The 24,157-nt window shown below is 43.5% G+C and overlaps 1 protein-coding gene across 2 annotated transcripts in view; it reads right to left on the reverse strand.

Moving 5' to 3' along the window:
* Positions 1 to 24,157, reverse strand: part of MYO5B (myosin VB) — a 370,702-nt gene that overhangs the window by 171,144 nt on the left and 175,401 nt on the right. For both annotated transcript variants that reach the window (XM_024235813.3, XM_054537888.2), the window contains exon 5: positions 5,133 to 5,289. In XM_024235813.3, coding sequence (XP_024091581.2) covers positions 5,133 to 5,289 — 157 coding nt within the window. The remainder of the gene's footprint in view (positions 1 to 5,132; positions 5,290 to 24,157) is intronic.

The raw sequence follows: 24,157 nt of genomic DNA on the forward strand, positions 1-24,157 counted from the left end.
TTTTCTAAGATAGCAATAAGACCTCTTACCATATCTGAGATCATTCCTTGTGATAGCTTAGGAAAACTTTGCCCAAGGTCTAAAGATCATTGCCAAAAGATTGGCCTTCCTTACTTTACTAGGCTACTTTGCAAAGTGATATGATAGATCTAAAAGTACTGGAACAACCATTCTGAAGGAAAATTGGGTATATCTAGTAAAACTGAACATGCATGCACCTAACAAATCAGCAATTCTACTTCTAGGTGTTACCTAGAGAAATTCTCACATAATTCAAGTTGGCAAGAATGTTCCATTCAGACTAATAATAAAAAAGAAATACAACCCAGATGTTCACCAGTAGGGAAAACATAAATAAAATGTGGTATATTCACACAATCAGATGCCATAAAGCTGTTAATAGTAATAAACTAGAACATAGCTCATGGATTAATAAAAAAAATGTAGAGTGAAAAGTTGCAAACTGGTTGATGGAATATGATATACCAAGTACATACGGTATAACAATCTTTTTGATGCATACAGAAATACACAGTGAAATAAAAATGGACTGAAATAATTTCAGTGTAACTGATTGTACAATAAAGAGGTATGTATCAAGTAGTATGAAAACACAGATAAGGAGCAAAAACCACCATGCCCCAGTATGGGAAAAGCTCTAAGAAGTGGAAAATTGAAGTGGATCTTAAAGTGAGCAGAATTCTGACAGTGGGAAAGAAGAAGAGATTCTATAAATATAGTGTGGACAAACGGACACGGTTATGTTACAAAATAAACAAGTTTGAAGTGGCTAAAGTATGTTGATACGTGAAAGAAAACAGGAGATAAGATTGGTAAGGTGTATTGGGGGCATATTCTTGTAAAAATGGGTTAACAGTGTCTGGCTTTCTTTTTTGCCCTAAAAAGCGTGAACACTTAGTCAGGCACTGGTAAGTCAGCACTTAGAAAGGCCGAGGTGGGTGGATCGCTTGACCCCAGGAGTTTGAGACCAGCCTGGGCAATGTGGCAAGACCCTGTCTCTACTAAAAAATACAAAAGGTAGCTGGGCATGGTGGTGCATGTCTAGCAGTCCCAACTACTCTGGAAGCTGAGGTAGGAGGATCGCTGGAGCCCAGGAGGAAGAGACTGCAGTGATCGTGTTCATGCCATTGCACTTCAGCCTGGGTGACAAAGCAAGGTCCTGTCTTAAAAAAAAAAGCAAATCCTGAAAATAACATATCTGGTCTTAGTCATCATTTTTGCTAGCTTCACTCTAGCCTCCTTTCCTTCTTTCTTTCTTTTTTTTTTTTTTGAGATGGAGTTTCCCTCTTGTTGCCCAGGCTGGAGTGCAATGGCATGATCTCGTCTAGCCTCCTGTCTTTCTCCCAGAATAGAGGCATTCTCTGTGGCTCTCAGAGTTGTCTGCCTGCAAAGTCCAGTCACCCCGAGAAATGATGTGATATCTCTGGCCTAAACTTGGGTTCTATTCCTCCTCTAACAGTCTCTTGATTACCAATGTTCTTTTAATCAGTGCAGACTTGTGAACAAATCACTCCTGGGATGCTGACAAGCTCTTAAACAGAACAGGGTCAGAGAGTGCTGGTGGTGACAATAAATCATCCCAGTGCACCCCAACCAATCTCAATCCATCCTCAAGTCGCCTTTAATTCCAACAACTGCCACTTAGCATAGACCACTGGGATTTCCGCCTCCTCAGACCTTCAACTCTAGGTCTCCCCAAGAGGTGTCTGCAGCTGCTGGGCAGCCGACGCAATGAGACAACGCTGTGACCATAACCGATTGCTTTGTTGGGAGGTGCCATCCTTCCCTAGGACGGGGCGGAGCAATCAATCAGTAATCAGCTATCTGTCCCCTGATTAAGACATGCTCTGTGCTGGTTATAACATTCTGAGCAGCCACAAAACTGACTGGGCTTCCTGATACAAGGTCCCAGATAGACTCAACTTCTGAAAAGTTATGTTTTCAGACTTGGGAAGTGCAAAAGCCTCTTTCTCTGCTTGGCAACAACCTTTCTGATCCTACTCAGGGTTCTTCCTGGCTATAATTCTTCCTTTCCGTGTTCATAGCCAAGACTTCTCTCAAACATAATACTTAATGACAGCTCAAGGGACAGTCTCTAGGATGACAAAATTCTCCATTTGACAGAAGAAACCCTCAGGACTTACATAATTTCCAAACTACTAATTTGCACAAGGCAGAAAATTAATGTTTTGAGCTCAAAGCACTGTAGCATTTATTTACATGACCATGTAAGGTTAAGCTGGTTCATGTACACACTCGTCCTTCAGACCTTAGCAATTGAAGCACTGAGCATATGTCTGTGTGTGCATGTTGCTTTTCATCTCTGCCGTGTCAAAGCACCCTGCATTCCCACAGCCTAGCAGCCTACTCAGGCTATAATGGATATTCCAAATGTTAGATAATGTCAGACCACTGTGATTTAAAAAGCATTTCCAAAGCAGATACTTTCACACCCACATTCACAGCAGCATTACGCACAATAGCCAAAAGGTAGAAGAATAAACAAAATGTGGTATGACCATGCAATGGAATACTGTTTGGTCATGAAAAGGAGCAAAATATTAATACATGCCAAAACATGATTGAACTTTGACAACATTATGCTCAGTGAAATAAGCCAGACACAAAAGGATGAGTATATGACTCCACTTGTGTCGGGTACCTAGAATAGGCAAATTCAGAGAGATTACCAGGGGCTGGAGGAAGGGAGAATGGAGAGTTAATGTTTAATGGGTAAATAATTTCTGTTTGGGATGATGAAAAAATTCTGGAAATAGATGGTGGTGATGGATGTACAAACATCATGAATGTACCAAATGCCACTAAATTGTACACTTAAAATGGCTAAAATGGTAAACTTTATGCTATGTGTATTTTATGACAAAATTGTAAAAAATTTCCCCATGTCTCATACATGTTTACTAATGTGGTGATCTGCCTTCACTAAATTTCCAACATGACTAATAATAACTCCTTTTTTTCAGTCTCTGGAGCTCAAAGAGGCTTCTTGTCTTTCGTTTTGCCCAGAATAACTATTTCTAAAAGAAGTAGTACACTGTGTCTCCGATATCTTACTGCCTAAAAGATGGACAGAATCTTGAAACTTGGTCAAAGGACAGATCCTGCTTTCACTCTCATTTGAGGTAGAACATGAGGTTAATTGTGGAGCAGATGTCTTAGCTGTTCAATATAGGCATAGTACATGGTCTAAGGAGGCCAAGGCCACAGTCCACAAACGGCTTCTGACCTGGGCCATGGCCATGCCTCAGTTCGGGGCTCAGACTAAATGCCGGAGTAAATATGCTACCAATGAAATGTCAGAAAAGAAGAGTCAAATTATGGTAAAGCCATTTATTAATCTATGTTTGCAGCCAATAAGATAGTTCATAAAAAGTTGAATGATATGGGGACAAGGCTTATGCTATAATAGTTAGTAAAAAAGCTGGAAGAAAATATACCAAAATGTTGGATGATTATCAGCAGGCTGTAGTATTAAAGGGGATTATTTCCTTTCATTCTTTCATATTTTCCAGTGAGCCCTTCCTATCTTGTTAATAGGTCAGTGGTTCTCCAAGTGTGGTACCCAGACAGGCAACACCAGCATCACCTAGGAACTTGCGAGAAATGCAAATTTGGGGGGCCCCTCCCAGACCCCTTCTGAATGAGAAACTCTGGAGTGGGGTTCAGCAATCTGTGCTTTAACAAGTCTTACAGGCAATTCTCAGGCACCCTCAAGTTTGAGAAGCACTGTAATGGAATAAAAGTTTTTCTTTTTATCTGTTTAGTACAAATGCCTTCAACTGTATTCACCATTTCCCAAATCTTGTAAGAACAAATACTGAAACTTGCTTTTCAAAAATTCTTAGTGAACAGGTTGTATCCTATTACTTAGCAGAGAATTAAAGTCCTCCAAGTAATGCAACTCTGAAAGCAGGAGATTTTGCCTGGATAATCAGTGAACCCCTATGAATCAAGACTCACAATTTACTCCTGCATTTGATAAAGGAAGAGAGAAAGAGGGGACTGGGGAAGGTCCAGGCAGATTCTTGTTTCCCTAAGCTCCAAAATCATCTGAAAGACCAAACCCCATGGTGACTTGTGTCTTAGTCGATGGGGCTCAGGGCTCCGCATGGAAACCTGATGCTATCTTGGCAGCTTGTGGCTCAACTAATGTCTTCTTACTATTGTAGGTGTGATGATAGAAGGGAACTGTCCAATTAGAGATGGACTAGACAGACATAAAACAAAGGGACTGCCCAGGGCTGGCAGAAGGGCCTGCTCCTAACAACTGTAACCAAGACAACAAAGAGCTTTAGCTTCAAAGGTGGGGAATGAAAGCTGTCCCAGGGACTACAAGGCCATTTCATTCTAATCCATCAAAACAAAGGTTTCAAACAGAAAAGGGAGAAAAAGAGACAGCATTCTGATCCTAAAGCATGCTTAGTTATAGCAAGATCTAGTTTTTAGCAAACTTCTCTGGCCTGTAGTTGTGTCAACTGCTCTGAGCCCACCCTAGCCCAGCCCCTATCATGAAGGCTGAGGAGTGAAGACACAGATGGGGCCTGCCCTGGCCAATTCATGCCATCATAGGGAACTGTTTTCTGAGAAGCTTCAACAGATCCTAGGTTATCACATACCTTTTGGCTTTACCTCCCCACTAAAAAGATAAGATGCCCAAATACTGTGGGTTGAAAAAATATTCTATCTAGGCTTCCCCATCCCCCATGAAAATTGCCTTTCTGATCCAGCAGGCCCTCAAAACTTCTAAGAGTTTCGGTGGAACACTGATTTCTGACACGTGATGTCAGCAGGGAAGGGGACAGCAACAGAGGTGGAGGAGGTCGGGAGGGACAGTCACTGTCACTACAACATTCAGCAGAGTCAAGGGACATGGAGAATATGAGGACACTCTACCCAGTACTGGGAACCTAAAGACACAACCAGGTCAACATCCACGGTTTTAGAGGCACCTTGGTAACTTTTCCTCCACAGTGGACAGAGGGCTCTCAGGGAGAGGTGTGAAGGCTGCCACCCAGGCTTGACACCCAGCAGTCTTGCTGCCAGTGGGAGGAGCTCCAGCCAGGAAGGCCAGGACACTTAGAAGGCTTTACCTCCATGATGGGACTGGATGCCAGCACCTTCTCTTCGATGTTGGCTTCACTGGCCGAGCCACCAACGGTGGCAAAATAGCGCATGGCATACTTGGCTGACACCGTCTTCCCGGCTCCAGACTCCCCACTGACTATGATGGACTGATTCTTCTCATCTCTGGAAGGAAAAAAGCTCTGATAAGTCACTGGCCATGGAAAGGCTCTGCTGCCATCCAGGGACTCTGTCTGACAAGGGCCTGAGCCTCACCGGGAGCATCTCTCCTACTTTAACGGATAAACGCAGAGGAACAGTGTAAAAATAGTCTGCCCTCCCTGACACCTGCAAATATCCTGAAAGCAGGAGGAAGAAAGCAATTCTAACAGGGCACATACCTTCATTTATGGCCTAGAGCGAGAGTGGTGCAGACAAATGGCCACTCTCCCAAGTTCCATCTGGGTGCAGTGCCCCTAGATCACTCCCTTACACACATCCTTTAAGAATTCACAAGCACACACAGACCAGGTGTGGTGGCTCACACCTGTAATCCCAGCACTTTGGGAGGCCGAGGTGGTGAGTCATGAGGTCAGGAGATCGAGGCCATCCTGGCTAACATGGTGAAACCCTGTCTCTACTTAAAAAAAAAATACAAAAAAATTAGCTGGGTAATGGTGGCACACGCCTGTAGTCCCAGCTACTCGGGAGGCTGAGGCAGAAGGATCGCTTGAACCCAGGAGGCAGAGGTTGCAGTGAGCCGAGATCATGCCACTGCACTCCAGCGTGGGCAACAGAGCAAAACTCCGTCTCAAAAAAAAAAAAAAAAAAAAAAAAAAAAAATTCACAAGCACACACTTTCAGTTATATCATCTCCCCTTTGTTTCTCTAACATTTCCATCTTGTGTCACTGTATACATTACAATTTTTTCAAAAACACGGATCTTTTCTTCTCCTCCTGCATTTGAGCCTAGCATGCCAGCAGACAGAGTTTTGAACATTTTTGTTCATACAGGTAGGTCACAAAGGGCATGCTATTAGCCACCAAAATAACCTTGCCTGAAGTTTCTCAGAACTTTGATAAAACTATCAATTTCAATAAGTGGGATCTGAGTCAGACAGAACAGAGGGCAGAAAGAAGATACTCTACATCAGATAGAAATACCTCTGTAGTTATCCCTTTAAAACAGGTAGTAGGAAGACAGACAAGCAATGGAAAGAACAGCTCAGTGGGTCTCCAAGGAACATGGATGTCCCTAGCAAGCCATAGAAGCTGGTGGAAGGAGGGCCAGGCTGGTGCCAAGAGACCCAGGTTCTAAACCTGTCTTCATTTGGAAAAGAAGGCAGTTAGATTAGATGGATGCTCAAAGCAGGGAGTGAGGACAAAAGTTTGGATCGCAGTTTTGGGAAATGGTTTGTAAGTGCTATATTCCACCACCTACCTCCCATTCACAAACCCACTGTCAAGGGGGCAGGCACTCTGCTTTCACTCCCCAGTGTCTATAACTGTGCCAGGCACAAAGTACAAACTCAATATATATCACTAAACCGGAAGCAACTTAGCTCTCAACTAATCTAATTCCCTTCTTTTCCATATGAAGACAGGTTTAGAACTTGGGTCCCCTGTCAGCCTGGCCCTCTTTACACCAGCTCCCATTGCTTCCTAGGGCAGTGTGGGCTAGAAAAGAACAGAGAAGCACCACAGGGGCCTGCCCTGCCTTGCTAACTGTCAACATGAGTAGGCTGTAGCTTATCAGCACAGGGGAATGAATGTCAGCCTCTCTTCTGATCAAGGCTAACAGCTGGAAACATGGTGCGATGATACAAGGGAATGGTCCAATTAGAGACGGCCTAGACAGAAAAGCAGCAGGCTGGAGGTGGGAGCCGAAGGCAGAGTCATGAGGTAGCTGAGATGAAAAAATCCTTCACTATGAGCTGCTCTTCAAGGTCAGCAAGAAGTGTCCCAGCTCATACAAACGGTTAGCAATGGGGACGGACCTGAGTGGATGTGGGTGGCTAGTACACACTGTTGAGAAGACAAAGCTGAAAAAAATGTATATTTCAAATTTGATACACAACCAACTACTTGAAAATGTATGTTGAATCCTACCCAGTATTTGGGGGATAGAATTACCAGTGTCTTTCTGAGATCCCTTGTAGTTCTAGGACATCATTGTAGTCAGAGCATCTGCTTCTCTCTCCTTGCTGCTGTGAAATCTCGACACTGAAAGGTAGCCTCTAAAGCAGCCTGGGGATGTTTATATCGCCTCTTCTCATTTAATTTTATAATACATCCCTAAACCTAGAGGATAATGACAGGTGTCACCTCTAATCTTAATATCTTCATTATCAAGTCCTTAGAGAACTGCTCAGAGCACAACCATCCCAGGCAAGTAAGAACATCACAAGTTTGGCATTGTACCTCTGAAACAGACAAGTTTGATACCATCTTTAAAACTTCCTGGGTATCTGCAATAAGGAGAACTAGATTATAGCAGCCACACCCAAAAGTATAGAGTTATGTCCCAAATTTGTGTGTTTAGCCCCAGATAAATGGATAAGTTTAGAATGTGTCTAAGCCTTGATCCTTATCAAAGAACCAGTTAGAATGCAGAAGTATATACTATCCCAAGTACTTAATAAGGATCCCGGGGAAGCAACACACAGATGCCAGGAAGGAATGAATCCCATCAGTGGAGGAGGGGAGATGGGTAAGTGCTGCCAGGCTCCTGCATCAACACAGCACACACAAGATGCTGGACTACAAGGAGACCCAGTTGACAGGTTACACTCGGCAGAGACAAATGAGGCACACACCAGTGATGCTTGTCACTGTTCACCTACGGCGTCAATAAGGGAATTCCCCTGCATATCACTGGGGAGTGGCTGGAAAGTCATGCCCTTTTCAGGAAAGAGAGCAACTCATACAAGATGTGGAGAAAAAGTGGGCTCTTCTGAGGGGGTAAGTGGCCAGGAATCAAAAAGGGGTGTAGGTCACATGACAACTGTCAAGAATTCAAAAAGAAGGAATCAAGGCAAAGGAACAGTAAAACTGGCAGGATGCAAAAGGCAAATTTTGGTGTTCTGATAAAAGTGGACATACATGGCTAAGAAATTTATCAAGAGTTACAAAAAAAAAACCACAAGTTTAAAAAATCTTTACAATTGAGGCTCTTTTGGGGAACAAGTCTTGGAAATCACCAATAGTGCTAATTCTGCCTAACTTCACGGATGTTAGATCTGATGCTGATATGTAGGCTAAAGTCAGATAAATTCACTTCTTAGACCAACAAGCACCATTCAACAGCTTCCCTAATTCAGAGGTAAAATGTCTGGAAAAATTGATGATTTTTACTTAGCTTTACTGCACTTCTTTTACACATACTAGGCACTTCCCTCCCTAGCCTAGAGTAGGGCTGGGCATGTGCCTGTAGTCCCAGGTACTCAGGAGGCTGAGGCAGGAGGATTGCAAGAGCCCTTGAGTCCAAAGGCTATGATAAGCTATGATCACACCACTGGGCAACAGAGCAAGATTTCAACTCTTAAAAAAAATAGAGGAGGGGTAGGTGCACATTAGGCATATACGCACTATTCTGTAACAGCCTGCAAAGTGCAGCGTGCAGCAGCTCTCCCACTGTGTTCTATGTACACATCCACTTTCCTGGAGCTGGAACCCCAGAAATGGACATTAAAGACAGACTTGAATTTGAACCTCGGTCGCACCACTGATTAGCCATCTGACTTTGGACAAAGTAGTTAACTTATTTGACCTTCAGATCATCTCAGTTCAGTCTGTTAGAACTCTGATCCCTGAAGCCCAAGCTCTTCTAAGTAGTCACAATGATTAAGATACCTAGGTCTCTAATTCATTCTAATACTCCTGCCAGATTAAATTGCTAAAGCACAGTTCTAATCCCGTTTTTCGCACTCATAAAAGTTAAATAACTACTCATTGCTTATCAAATCAAGTCTAAGCTTTTTAGTTGAGCATGTAAACCCTTCTACAATGCATACTCCTAATGCTAAAACCCTTGATAAGTATGGGGTTTTGTGAAAAGGACACTGGGGTTGTAATCTAAAGGATCTGCCCTGAGTCCTGGTTCTGCTGCCAACAAACTCTTGGTAAGCCACTTACCCACATTATAGAGAATACTTCCCCATCTTATATATTTGCTGCAAGACTGTGAGATGATCTCTACATGTTTTTGTCTGTTTTTTGATACAGGATCTCACTCTGTCACCCAGGATGGAGTACAGTGGCACAATCACAGCTCACTGCAGCCTCAACCTCCTGGGCTCAGGCAATCCCCCAACCACAGCTTCCCAAGTAGCTGGTATCATAGGCATAGGCATAGGCCACCACGTCTGGCTAATTTTTCTATTTTTTGTAGAGACGGGGTTTTGCCATGTTGTCCAGGCTGGTCTTGAACTCCTGAGCTCAAGCAATCTGCCCACCCTGGCCTCCCAAAGTGCTAGAATTACAGGCGTGAGCTACCACCTGGCCTATATTTCTTATAAGATGATGGTATCGAGGTTCAACCCAACAGGACTACTTGTCTTTAATGCCCACACACTTTCCCACCACTGCCATTTCTGGTATTCCCTCTACCTGAGGTAACCTTCAATATATATGCTTCTATGCAGTCCTGTCCATGTCCAATGCCTGGACAGTCTGCCCTGACTCCCCACCCAGGCATCCTAGAAGGCAATTATTTCACCAGCTTGTAAAGTCCCCCATTACTTGCTTTGTCCTCCTTTTAAGACCTTGTCATATTTCGCCTTCTTTTGAAGTCAGTCCCAGTGAGGTCATTTCACTTGCTGTGTGACTTTGGGTTGCTTCTGTTTTCTGGCCCTCCATCTTTTCATCTCTAAAGTAAAAGGCTGTGACTTGGACTTCCCAAGTGATACTGCCTAACTTTGACATTTGATGATCCTCTGACTAAAATCCTAACAGGAAGTAGGGGTAGGGAAAAGCTTAGTTTCAAACTGTGGCTATTTAGGGCTCATTAAGGGGGAGATGTTTGTAAGCACAGAATCTGACCCAATGTCCTTCAAAAATATAACCAATGTGTGGCTTCATCCATTCACCCCAATGACTTGGCTGGCAACTTGCATCAATCCGCTTTTCAATAAAGCCACCTCTCCTGAGCCCAGTGAAATTCCTTTCATTTAGAGGAAGTAAACCATTGGCAAGGAATTTAGTACTCAGCCATGATTCAGGTCCACATGGTCTTCAGAAAGTCAAACAGCAAAAGGCTCTTGAAGGACTTAGACAAGAGTACAGGAGCCTGAGGTAAGGAACTTAGCCATTCTGCAGCTTCCAGGCAAAAGACCTGACAACCAACACATCCACACACACACCACCTCCCCAGTTCACACTGGCCCCCTTCTGTGACACCTGAGAGGCAGGACTTAGCTTCTGCTAAACTACCCTAACTCCTCCTAGAAGTTTCCCACCAAACCACTGCAGTGCTTTAGGCTGATGAGCAAGATCAAGCCCTTCCTCCTCATTTCTGGGTGGGGCCACAGGGAAAGAGAGTGATGCAGGTGGTTGGCAGGGCACCTGAGGTCACTCTGCTCAAAGAAGAGGCCTGCTGATCAGCCAGGGAGGCACCCAGGGAGCTCTGTTTTGAGAAATCCCACTAAGTGTTATCTTATTTGGGTTTCCTGAGGGGCGTAATTTGTCACCTGTGGTCTCCCAATCAGCTATATGTACACAGAACCCACACGGCAGCACTACTCAAAGCATCTCAGAGATGACAAAGCATCCCCAGGAAAGCTCCAGAGGCTTCACTCCCCAGCAACCAGCTTGGCTGTGACCAGTGAGGCCAAGTGTCCCACTGCAGACTTGGGTGGCACCCGTGGTATCCTCCCTCCTCAAACATCAGGTTCTATCAGCCACACTCAGTTCACACATCACTAAGTGAGGGCTTGCTGTCGGCAGGCTCTGTGCTTTCACCTCAAATTCCCAGGGCTCCTGGCATCCAAGCCTATCCCTGGCACCTCCTCTATGTAAGTGGCACCAGTATCTACTCATTCACTCCAGCCAGAAACCTAAGAGTCACTGGGGATTTCTCCCTTTCCCTCAAGCCCTACATTAGCACACCCTATTGAACTTCTCTCCAGGGTGTAGTCTGTTTTCTTCTCTGTACCTTTTAGTCCACACCATCATCATCTCTGGCATACATTACAATAGCAGCTTTCCAGCCTGTACTCTCCTCCTCCTCTAACATGTCCTTCTTATGAAACTTTCTGAAAATGAACATCAGACCATACCTCTCCCTTGCTTTAAACCTTCCAATGGCATCCTTCTGCCCTCTAAATAAGACCCACATCCACTGTGTTCAAGGCTCTGGGGGACTGAGCACCTCTCTCCAGCTTCAGTGCATGCCACTCTTCTACTGGACATGTTCAAGCCACACAGAGCTTCTTGCTTTATTCTCTTCCACGTTGCAGTGGCCTGAAGCTGTCCCAGTTCAAACTGATAATCCCCTTCTTTGATCTCATAGCTCTTAATGCCTGGTACTCAATCACATCCTGCCTTATGGCAGCCCATCGATAACTGCTGTTTAATGTAATTAACTAACCATTTACTTACATCACGCTCAAATGGTTTATGAGACTCTTAGTATATAGACTTTGCTTAAGATTCATAAGATCACTGGATGCCAGTCTTCCCATTATAAATAAGAGAAAACAGAAGTTTAGAAAGGTCAAATGATGCACCCAGAATTCCTTAGCTAGTGAGACACTGAGCCCAGATTCAAACTCAGGCTTCCATCTCCTTGCACAATTTTCCACCAGGTTATGCTGTATTATCATTACACTCCTGTATCTCTGTATTATCATTACACTCCTTCCTGTATAATAAAGCAGCATTTAACAAATCCCTCCATAACAAACTTAGCCTCAGTGTAAGATTAAATATGTAGTGGGGTCATCAGTGCTGGCTGGCTTGACATCACTTCTCTAGAAGGCCCCCACCACCCACCCTTAACCATCCTACCTTCATAGCACTCACTATACAGTGTACAAACATTTTCCTTATCTACTTAGTGTTCTTCCCACCGTGGTCTTCCCACTAGAACCTAAATCCCATGATGGTCAATCTGAGATACAAGGACTTGGATGAGTGGTCTGGCACCTGGATTTTAAGAGGAAGTCCTCAGCAAGCGCTGTTATGTATAGCAGCACAGGCTGAGCCCACCGTCTGGAGCCCCCTTCGAGTTGTACAAGTTACTGCCTGCAAACTTTGTCGTCCCTGTCCTATGCTCAGCCTTCCATGATTCACCCACAGGAAGGGGACTGACTTGTGTGTGTGGGGAATGGGAGGGAGTTGAGCCTCAGACAGGTACAACTCTATTTACCTGAATTGGAAACTCCCTGAGAGGATGAACAGGTGGGAACAACACTCACTTAGGCCTGACACACACCGTGGTTGCAAAACAGGAAGAAGGGGAAGCCTGGCTTGCCAAGCCACCACAGAAAGGACATCTCATCTCCAAACCGGTCATGAAGCCCCTCTATATCATTTCATCCTCTGTGACAAATCATCTGAAGATTTAGGTGTGTCAACAGAATATATTCTGTTCACTAATGGGATAATCAATCTACTGCTTCTTGTCTGTGTCTACACGCTCTAATCATATAGTCAACACCATCACCAAAACACAGATCACTGACAATGGTTTTTAAAAAGAAGGACTATGCTAGAGAATAGAATACATACAATTTTAAAATAATTTCTGTTCAACAAAGACATTTGTATAAGTACCATGGAGAGTATTAATACTTGGAAGACAGGGTAGAAAAATACAGTGACAATGAATCTTGGAAACAATGGTGACTTAAAATGATAATAGCATACATGGGCCGAGCGCAGTGGCTCACGTCTGTAATCACAGCATTTGGGAGGCCGAGGCAGGCGGATCACTTGAGGTCAGGAGTTTGAGACCAGCCTGGCCAACATGGTGAAATCCCATCTCTACTAAAAATACAAAAATTAGCTGGGTGGGGTGGTGGGTGCTTGTAATCCCAGCTGCTTGGGAGGCTGAGGCAGGAGAATCACTTGAGCCCGGGAGACGGAGGTTGCAGTGAGCCGAGACTGCGCCACTGCACTCCAGCCTGGGCGACACAGCAAGACTGTCTCAAACAACAACAACAACAACAACAACAAAAACTAAATATGGTAGATTTTCATGATAAATTCAAACAAGTGAAATGAAACAACAGAATACCAAGAGATACAAACACATAAAACTATATTAAATATAAAAATCCTATTATAGTGAGGAAAGTTAGATAGGAGGAAGAGTCCAGTGGAAAGAAAAATCAGATTGGGGGAACAAAAGGTTATGTGGGGAGAGAAAAGTAAGGTTGGGGAGCAGAGGTAGGTTAAGATAGAGGTCAAGTCAGGTGGGAAGGTATATGGAAAATTACCATAAGTCAGATTTGGGCTCAAAACAGAGCCATATAATTATAATTATTCTAACATTCAAGGGCTTCCTCCCAAGGTTGGGAGCACTATAAATAACATTTCTGCTGCGAGAAGGGGCTGGGCCGGAATGCTCCAAGCAAGAGAGTCTACAAACCCTTCCAACAAGACAGCCAGGCCTGAAAGTGAGAAGATGTGTCTCAGGCACCTGGAGGCAGGGCACTTGTGTGAGGGGTTCTCCAGGCCCAAGGGCTGAGCAGGTCCTAGGTTCCTGGGGTAAAAATGGCAGAGGGATGTCCCCATGCAGTCTGCCACCAGGTGCTGACATTTTACCCTACCATACCCTCCCTACCAGGGCAGGGCACTACTCAGCCACAGCCCAGAACTGAAGCCAAGCCATTCAGGAAGGCTGTCATGAATATTCACCGGAAACTGTGTAATTGGCATTTGGCAGGTAAAGTCCCAAGTGTCTACTTGGTAAGATGAAAATGAACCTTCTGATAGTGTAAGAGATAAGTACTTAGTACATTTAATATCCAATATCATTTTCCCACTTCAGTTAAACAGTGGCCCTTGGAGTGCTAAGTGCTATTTATAAGCCTCTCAGGTGTAGTGTGATATAGACAGCAGCGAAATGAATCTGTCCCTTCCTCTTGCTGGCTATTCCCAAGTGGGGCTGTCTCCATCTCAGATGAGATACCATCACAGAAAGAACCCGGGGAGTGCCACCCAGCCCACCCCATCTTGGGCAGACAGGCCAGACAGAAGGAGACAGAGCACTGGTTAGGGCACTCCTCGGTGTAAACGGGAATGTGCCAATTCCCTTGCTCTTAAAATAAGGGTCTGGAAGATTATCCCTAGGATCTCCTAATACTCCTATATTCTGTGATTCCAGATCCAGGTTATATGGGAGCTGTGTGATACATTCTATATCAACTGAAGTTTATAGAACTGCTAATGTCCAAAATACACTGGAATTCAGAAAGCTGCAGGTTTAGATGAAAGTGAGCAACAGAGGCACATGTTTCCTGTGATTTTATGCTTTACAGACTTATTCTAATGTTGTCATTAGCTAGGTGTGAACTATGATGTACACATATAGAATGTGTAGCCTGTCAGACCAAATAAACATCACTTTCAAACTCACTTATTTCACTTGTTCTTGGAAACTATTTTGCAGCGAGGGAGTATATTCAAGTATATTCAAATAAAATGACTTTTCCTTGGCCAGTAGTAAAGCTGGCATTTCAGCCAGGTGCATATGAGTCCCTCATTTCCAAAACCCACCCTCTTTCTCTATACCACACTGTCTCTTTGGCATGCCACCAGTAAGATACAAGTCTTGTATTTTTCCTTTGATAGATACTGCTTCATCCATACATTTTTCAAAATTTAGGGTATCTTTGAAGGTCAATGTCTGCACCTTCCTCACTTCTCCAGGTGGCCTCTGAGGTGATCTCCTCTTCCTTTGTGATTATAACTGCTGCCCACAAGTTGTCCACACTGGTATTTCCCCAACCCAGATACTTCCTCTGAGAGCCAAACACATATGCACAACTGCCCACTGGACAACTACACGCGGAAGGTGCACAGGCGCTCCAAGGCCTGCACGTCCGTAACAGTGCTCTTTAGCTCCCTACCAATCTGTTCTTCATCCTGCCTTCCCAAGGGATGGCTCAGCAATGAGCAGGGAATCTGGGAACTGCCCATGACTCCTTTCTCTCCTTTACTCCTTGAGGCCAAGCTGACTGTACTGCTTTGAATTTTTTTCTAATCCACCCCAAGAAGCCCTGTTCCTCCTCCTTTCCCTCCTAGATGCTACCACAGCAGAACTGGTCGTCCCATGACAATTCTATTCCCTACTCAATCCATTCCCCCTCATTGCTGCTGGAAACACATTTCCAAAACACTCATCTGAATGTGTCCAGGCCCTGCTTAGCACCCTTGCACCAGACCCTGTAGTACGGTGGGTATAGTTAGGGCCTCTGGCACTCCAGGCCCTGCATGAGCTGTTCCCAGAGACCATTCCAAGCAGAGGTGCCAGACTGTGCAAAGAGTGGGACAGCACAGGTAATGTTCAGGGAAGAGGCAATGCTGACTGCAGAACCATTATTTGCCCACCATAAAGTGGTTTCAACCCTGGCTGTACATTGAGAAGTGCTCGTGGAGCTTAGGAAACTACTTCTGCTGGATCCCACACCAGACCAATTAGATCACAATCTCTGGGGGGTGAAGCCCAGATATTTGTTTTTAAAATTCCACAAGTGCTTCTAATATTCCACTAGAACATGAGTTCTGCTAGGGTTAAGAAGCACTGCTGCAGACTCAGCTTTATGAAATGGGTCACTACATAAACATGTTCAGGAACTGGCGGCAATTCAAATACCTTGTAACTTGTTCATGGTCAACATTAGCCTAATACAATGTACCATTAAACTGAAAGATGAGCTTGAAGAAACTAAACAGCCTTTAATTTATGAATGTATTAACTGCTCTTACTGGCTGAAGACAACAGAAACCTTTATTAATTCCAAGTTCTAGCTACTCGCTTATGATAAATCACCTGGAAATACAAACAGTTTCCTTATTCACTGGACTTACATTGTTGACAGCCATATAATTGAAATAATGATGTAGACTGGTCAGCTTTGGATGTCAGAGGCACATAGACGCACATGCATTAAGTTTCAAGTGCAAATCCTGTTTATCCCCCAGGCCCAATTCAAAGGCCATCCTAGAAAACCTGCCCTGAAAATTCACCAGAAAAGAAAGTGCTTCCCCTTCCAGGGAACTATTGCTCAGCACCTGGGTGCCCCTTCTGTGGCTGCTACCTTCTCTTCTCCTGGGTGACATTGACTGCAAAGCAGCTGAATGGTTTGTTGAAAGCCATGCTCTAAATTCAGAGCCCAAAGTAGACAAAGGTCAGCATTCCTTCCTCCTCCCATGCAAGGACCCTTCAAACACATCATGGGTCCAACCACAGGAGAGGCTGCTTCGTAAACAATCTGCTTCAGACTGAAGGCATTCTAGCAAAGACATAATCAACCTCACGGCTTAGCAGATAATTCATGTAACTTTGGAACTCAGAGCAAGCACACAGTGAGCACTGGCTGTACTTATCGAAAGTACTCTTTTATTCATGAGTCTCTTTAGTACAATGTCTCAAAGTCTGTGGATCCTGGGATACAAATGAATTACATCCATAAGGTCGCTAGACACATCTGAGTCCTTGAAAGACAGACTCGCTTTAGTGGGCCAGAAAAGACCCAATAATGAAAAACAAATCAATCATTTATTAGGCTGGCAGGAAAACTTGCTGACCTCAGAAACATCTCTAACAAAACTAAAATTGAAGAATACTACCCACTTCTTTCAGCCACACCAGTCTTGGATTGGTAACATCTGGGAAATCCTGGCCTACAGGTCTGAGTATGCCAACTCCATGCCAACTCCATGCCTCCACACAACACCTTAGGCTTCTGAGGCATCCCTCCCAACTGCACCTACACTCTGAGATTTTAAGATGACAAATGACACCATTTCAATAGATAAGAAAATGACACTTATGTCAAGCACTGAGCTTCTGCAATAGCAGCCCCAGGCCAAAAGCAGCCAGCCCTCTTGAGAGAATCACAGATTCCCTCACTAACTTGGGCTCAGTGAGACAGTAACCCAAGATCTTCCTTGTAGTAGTTCCAATGGATTACTCACCTCCCTGCCCTCTCTCAAGTGTCCTTTTATACAGCACAGATGTAAGTGGCCAAGAGTTAGCAATAAAATAGCAGACTTAGGTAACACAGACAACCAAAACTCACAATCATTATCAGTTCTACCTGACTTCAAGATCACATCTGAAACCTCAGTTTTCCCTTCTGACAACATGAGGCAGGTCAGAAAACACTCACTCGCTTCACAAAGACAGTAACAGTACAGAGCCAAAAAGATTTATCCAAAGCTTGGGTTTCCCTGGCAGGACCCAGTGCTGCTCCTTCTCTCTCCACTGCCTAGCCCAGCAGAGGGGCTGGGAGGGAGAACATCCCACAGGTTACAGCCCCAGGTGCCCCTGGGTATGCCTGCTGAGTCACCATGGACAAGAATCCAAGACACAGAGCTCTACTTCCAAGTCAGGAATCTTTGACTCCCTCAATTGTAGTCAATTTCTCTAGCTTCTTCCTTCAAATTCTTTATTTAAGAAAGTAGTAAAACCAGGTTGTATCATAAAAATGACATTGAGGTGGCCAGTGTTAGGAAGAGAAACCCGGGGCCCAAAGAGCTCACAGTTAAGAGAAGCAGAAGCAGAAAAACTGATTAAGTAGTAAATACTTTTACAAATGTCTACTTAAAAAAAGTCCCAAAATTATAGAGAAAATGGATGAGAAAGGAAAAAAAAAACAAAAACAACTACGGGTATGGTTAACTTACAACAGAAGCTATACAGTGTTATTTATTAATGATAATGCAGTGGTCTTCTTTAAAAAGACTTTGAAAGGGCATTTCCACCTCAGGCAAGTTATTTCATTTCTATAAAACTTGGTTTCCTCATTTGTAAGAGGAAGTATTAATGATCCCTTAACTGTCTCACTACGCCTTGTGGTGAGGTGTGTAAAGTGCCATCAGATTGGGCGAGATACAGCCTACAATTTGGTGACATTAGTTCACTGTAATGTGGCACCTACCGCCCTATCTCCCACAGTAAATGAAGCCCAGACTCTCCTTACAGATCTGTCATAGCTTTTTAAGTGTTCCCACTCTACCATTCTGGCTGGATGAGGAGCCCAAAGGGGACAGCTGCTATTTTACATGGAATGTTTTCTCTCCCTGTAGGATGGGAAGGATGTCTGTTCTACCCAAGTACCTACAAACATCTCGGCCCCAAGGGAATTAAGGTGGGATTCAGCTGTTCCATCCATCAGGCAATTTTTTACTGCACAGCTCCCTTGCGTAAAATTTTGAGCTGTGTAACTAAGTGTAAGAAAAGTGCTCCCTTGAGGGGCTGATGCTCAAGTAAGGGACCACACCTAGCACATCTAAGACAAAGAGAAGCATCTGTGTCAAAATAGACTGTCAACAATCTGAGGGCTCAGAGAAGATGACCCTGGGGGAAGTCTTCTGGAATTGGGGGTCTTGTTAGATTTCAAAATGTTAACAGCCCTAAGGTTGATCTTGACCAAGAATTAGAAGTTTGCACAGACAGAAGGGAAGTTGAAAAATAGGAATTTCCTCTGCAGTGGGTTCATTGGACAGGGACCAGGGGGCTGAACCAAAGACAGAAATGTGTGGGCTTTTTCTCTGGGAGGACAATTTTGGGTACAAACAAGTTCTTAACTATCTTGTGCACAGGAGGGAAATGAACCCCTCTGACCTAGTGAACTTCATTTTTGATCAAAAATTAAACTATGGCTCTCCCCATGAGTAGGGGAACTGTTTTATTTGACCACTCCTTTGACTGGGCAATGTAATTAAAGCAATCTTCAAATATTTCCAGGATCAGAATTTGCTTGTTTTGCTTAAATTTTTTCTTAAACTATTCTGGGTGTTCCTTTAATAATTTTAATTCTTGAAATCTGGCTATTTTCAGTAATAGTTATAAGAAGTCTCTTAACATTTGTAAAATCCCAAAAGGTGAAATTTTTTTAGTGTTCTTTAGTGTTTTATTAGTGTCATCTGTCAAAATCTACAGGCATTTTCAGTTTTAAGTTAAATATTCTGTTGGTGCAGCAGGTGTGCCCAGGGCAAGGGAAGGCGGCTTCCTGGTAGTTGTCAATCATCTTCTTTGGGGACACATGAAGTCATACCACATTGTTTTATCCCAATACAGCTTCCAAGGCCCCAACCTTCTGTGCCATCGAGGTGAGCAAACACCTCCTCCAGGTGCTTGCAGTAGCCCCTACTGAATAAACAGCTCCTGTTGTAAGTAGCACATCCTGCCTGTTAGGAGCTCTCTGGTATGAGCACTGTGATTGTGCTCCATGGGACATTTGGTAAGGGCTGATCTGGAACATATTAAGATTCTTGCTGGAACCAGAGTCACCTCCAGTCCTGGTCATCTTGAGCACTACGGGCTCCAAGACCAGGCTGGAAAGCCTACCTCGAAAACCTGTTCAGCAATCATAATTTGGTGATAAATTTTGCAGAGCCATCTTACAGATTCGCAACTGGTAGAGACGGGACACAGGGAAAGGGCCAAAGATGGGAGGTATCAGACAGTAGGCAAGGCCTTCAGATCCCAGGAAAGCACAATCAGAGTGCCAAGCAACCCAGAACTTGAGGACTCTGCTGGCCAGTTGATTAACTGTTTCATTAATCTCATTCTTTTTCTTTTGTTTGCCTTACTGTGCCTGACTCTCAATTCCACCAAAATATGTATTAACCCATGATCCAATCCTATGTGAACCCAATTCCTAAGGGTTTAAGCCTTCATTTTACATTTAATAAAACTTAGAGTTTAAAGGCTGGCATCTAATTTGGAAAAACCCCCTTTAAAATAAAAAGGTAGATTTATTTCCATATTGGTTAGCATATGCAGTAACTGAATTCTTCAACATAATGTATACCTATGAAATACAAACCAATCTTCTTGGACAGGATTCTTTACAATGTGTATTATTCATACCTACCTCTGCCCTCGTCCCACCGGTCGCAATCTCACTTTATCCAATCTAGGCTCAAATGATACCATCTAAGAGACATTTTTCCTGTCCACCTTCTCTAAAATATCTTCTCCAAACCTGTCACTTTGCCTTATTTATGGTGACATCTGAGATGTAATTCACATATCATACAATTCACCCATTTAAAATATACAATTCAAAGGTGCTCACAGAGTTGTGCAACCATCACAATAGAACATTTTCATCACGCCCAAGAGAAACCCCATACCCATTACCAGTTGCTTCTCATTGCCTACCAATCCCCATACCTTGCCCTAAACCAACCCCCTGACCCCCAGCTTGTGTCTACTCCCTACACCAAATCTACCCTTCTTCCTACACTACCCCATCCCTAACTCCTAACCCCTAAAACTACCCCTACCCCAAATTTAACCTTACCCCCTTCACCCCATCTCTACCCCTATCTTAAATCTACTCCACCAATCTACCCTACCATCCCCTACATTAATCTACTTTCTGTACCTACAGATTTTCCTCTTTGGGACATTTCACATAAATGGAATGAATAGAATATGTGGTCTTTTGTGACTGACTTATTTACCTTAGCATAATTTTTCATTTTGTTTTTGTTTTTTTTGACACAGGGTCTCACTCTGTCGCCCAGACTGGAGTGCAGCGACATGATCTCAGCTCACTGCAACCTCCACCTCCTGGGCTCAAGTTATTCTCCTGCCTCAGCCTCCCGAGTGGCTGGGATCACAGGCACGTGCCACTACTGCCTGGCTAAATTTTTTTTGTATTTTTAGTAGAGACGGGGTTTCACCATGTTGGCCAGGCTAATCTCGAACTCCTGACCTCAAATGATCCACCCGCCTCGGCCTCCCAAAGTGCTGGGATTCCAGGCATGGGCCACCGTGCCCGGCTACCTTAGCATAATTTTTTCAAGGGTTCATCATGTTGTAGGATATATCCATACTTCATTCCTTTTTATAGCCAAACAATATAATATCCCATTGTAAGGACAGATTATATTTTAATTTTTTAGCTGATAGACATTTGGGTTGTTTTCACTTTTTGACCATTATGAATAATGCTACTATAAATATTCATGAAGAAGCATTTATGTAAGCATGTGTTTTCATTTTTCTTGGGTTAAATGTTTTACAGGTATAATAGTAGCTTTGTGAATTTTCTTGAAGGACAGTTGTTGAAAATCTCATACTTTGAGCCCATCAAAATCTAATTGTTAAATCAAAAGATGAGACACAGCATACTGTTCAGAAATCATTCCAATCACTATTCCCTAAATAAGCTGTGATACCATGTAATACCACTCATCATTAGACTGGTTTAACGTTCCTCACTCCCAGAAACACCAGTTAACATTAAATTCTAATTAATTGCCTATAGAAATTTTCAAGTATTCAAGTGTACTTTAAACACAGAAACCAATTTAGGGATTTCAATATGATTATTTGGGTAGTTGTTTCTGCTATTTGCATGTGACTCAAATATGAGTTCAAATAGGTCTCTTTCAAGTGTTTTTTTCCTCCAGTCACTCAGCCTTTTCAAAAGAAATATTTTTAATACGTATTTTTAAGAGACAGGGTCTGGCTATCTTGTACAGGCTGGAATGCAGTGGCTATTTGCAGATGTGGTCATAGTTCACCACAGCCTAGCACTCCTGGCTTCAAGCAATCTCCCGCTACCTTAGCCTCCTGAGTAGTTGGGGTTACAGGTACATGCCACCATGCCCAGCTAGTCACTCATATCCTTTTGCTTGCTCATACATATACCCATTTTTTTTTGCTTGATGATACCGTCTACCTTATGTTTTAAAGAACTTTGCATTTGCATGTATATTTTCTGCATGTCTTCACCTCCTTTTAAAGATATGTTAAGATCTTAACTTCCTAAATTGTTCTTTCCTTATATGCTATAACTGTCTAGAGAAGCCTTCGCAATCTTTAAAATGTCAACTTGAGGACAACTTTTAAACTGGATTAATATGGTCAAGGCAAGCTTTATGAAAATAATAATAGCTAACTCTCATATAGCACCTTCCGGGTGGCAGGCACTTTCTGTATATCAATTGATCATCAGATATACAACCCTAAGAATAAGGTCCTATTATCATCCCCATGATACAGATGAGGAAACAGAGAGCTGATATCACTTGCCTGAGGTCACACAGCTGGTTACTGGGCCAGCTAGCTCTGGCATCCAGGCTCTAAGCTATCACATTACACTGCTTCTTACAATGATAAAGGGGGATGCTAGTATCACATCTTAACACACGGTTTTAGCGGGCAGCCATTTCAACTACCACTCTCAAGCTAAGAAAGGCGGATTTAATAAGCATTTTTAAGAATCACAGGAAAGAAGGGAGGAGGGGAAGAAAAAAGAAAAGTAGGTAGAGATAGATATCCCAAGCTAACTAAAGAGGTAGCACTTTTCTCTGACCAGCTGGGATGAAGACCTATTCCCCAGTCTACGTGATTGCCCACTTACTCTATTGGACTTCACTTTCTGAAGGAAGAATAATGTGAAACCGTGTTACACTCCAGAGCCATTTATTATCCACTCGGGAGGCAAGACGGCAAATCTAACACAGCACAGTCACAACTGACCACTAAATGAAACCTCCTTGACATTTGACAAGAGAAAAAGTTCATAAACGTGCTTTAAAAATATACCATAATCACGTAGCTAGTAGAAACCATAAGCTATTATGTAATATAAACCTATAGAAGTCACAGTTCCATCCTTAATATTTTCCTTGCAGTTTTTATGAGATGGGTAATGACTAAGCCACAGTGAGAGGGCACAACCTGCTCAGTGGGTGAGTCGGCCCCTGCTACCCTCCCCACTTCCCTCCCAGATCGTCTTTGGATCCAACCACACCTGTGCTTCTCATGCTGGCTGCTCTATGCTATTCTACAAACACAATCCTCTATTTCGGATCTATCTCACCCAGCAAAACTCTTTCATTCAGTGGTCCAGCCTCCACAGCCCAGCGTTCTGCTAGCTATTTCTTTGAAAAATGGTCACACAAAACTAAATTGCCATTATGGCTTGATGTGATGTTCATCTTGGCCAAGGCATGAGGAGGTTAGGATTCAAGGTCTTTCTCAGTTCATGTCAAGACAACAGTGAGCAGAACTGGGGTCTAATACTGGCCCAGGGATTTTACCATTTTACTGAAGATTAGAATGAGCGCAAGACTGGGAGTCTCGTACCTGGTGGCCTCAACACAAATTCAAGGCAGGGCCCAGGAGGAAGTCCCTTTTCCTCCCTGGTACTCAATTTCATCTGCTTTAAAATAAAAGAATTGGACCAAAAAATATCTAAGGATCCTTCCAGCTGTCAAGGTCTCTGGCTGTGTCCCTCTTTCTCTTGCATAATCTGTCTACCCTACCTATGACAAGTGCAAGCTAACCTGGGTGAGAGGGTCTGTGGTCACAGACCAGGGCATGGTTGATGAGTCCACAAGCATTGCACACTGATGGCTATGTCTTCAACATCACACTCCAGCTCACCAAGCTCATCTACCCCAGGCTGTTTAGCAAAGCCTGCAGCTCCACCCCCTACCCTCAGTCACCTGTCTCATGAGAGACACAGTCATTTCATCCAGCCACCCACCCACCTTTGCATCGACTATGCATCAGCTCACAGCATACATTGCAGGATCAGGTTCACACTTTCTTCTCCAAGTGACTTGATCCTATCTCCACTCCCCAGGGATTTGCCAGGGACATCAACATCATGAGAAACATAAAATCTACTCATTATGCATCCAACATTTCAGTATCTACTATGCATTAAGATGACAGGAAAATGTCTGTTCATGTCCTTCGCCCACTTTTTGATGGGGTTGTTTGTTTTTTTCTTGTAGATTTGAGTTCATTCTAGATTCTGGATATTAGCCTTTGTCAGATGAGTAGGCTGCGAAAATTTTCTCCCATTCTGTAGGTTGCCTGTTCACTCTGATGGTAGTTTCTTTTGCTGT

This window comes from Pongo abelii, chromosome 17, assembly GCF_028885655.2.
Source record: "Pongo abelii isolate AG06213 chromosome 17, NHGRI_mPonAbe1-v2.0_pri, whole genome shotgun sequence".
Lineage (NCBI taxonomy): Eukaryota > Metazoa > Chordata > Mammalia > Primates > Hominidae > Pongo > Pongo abelii.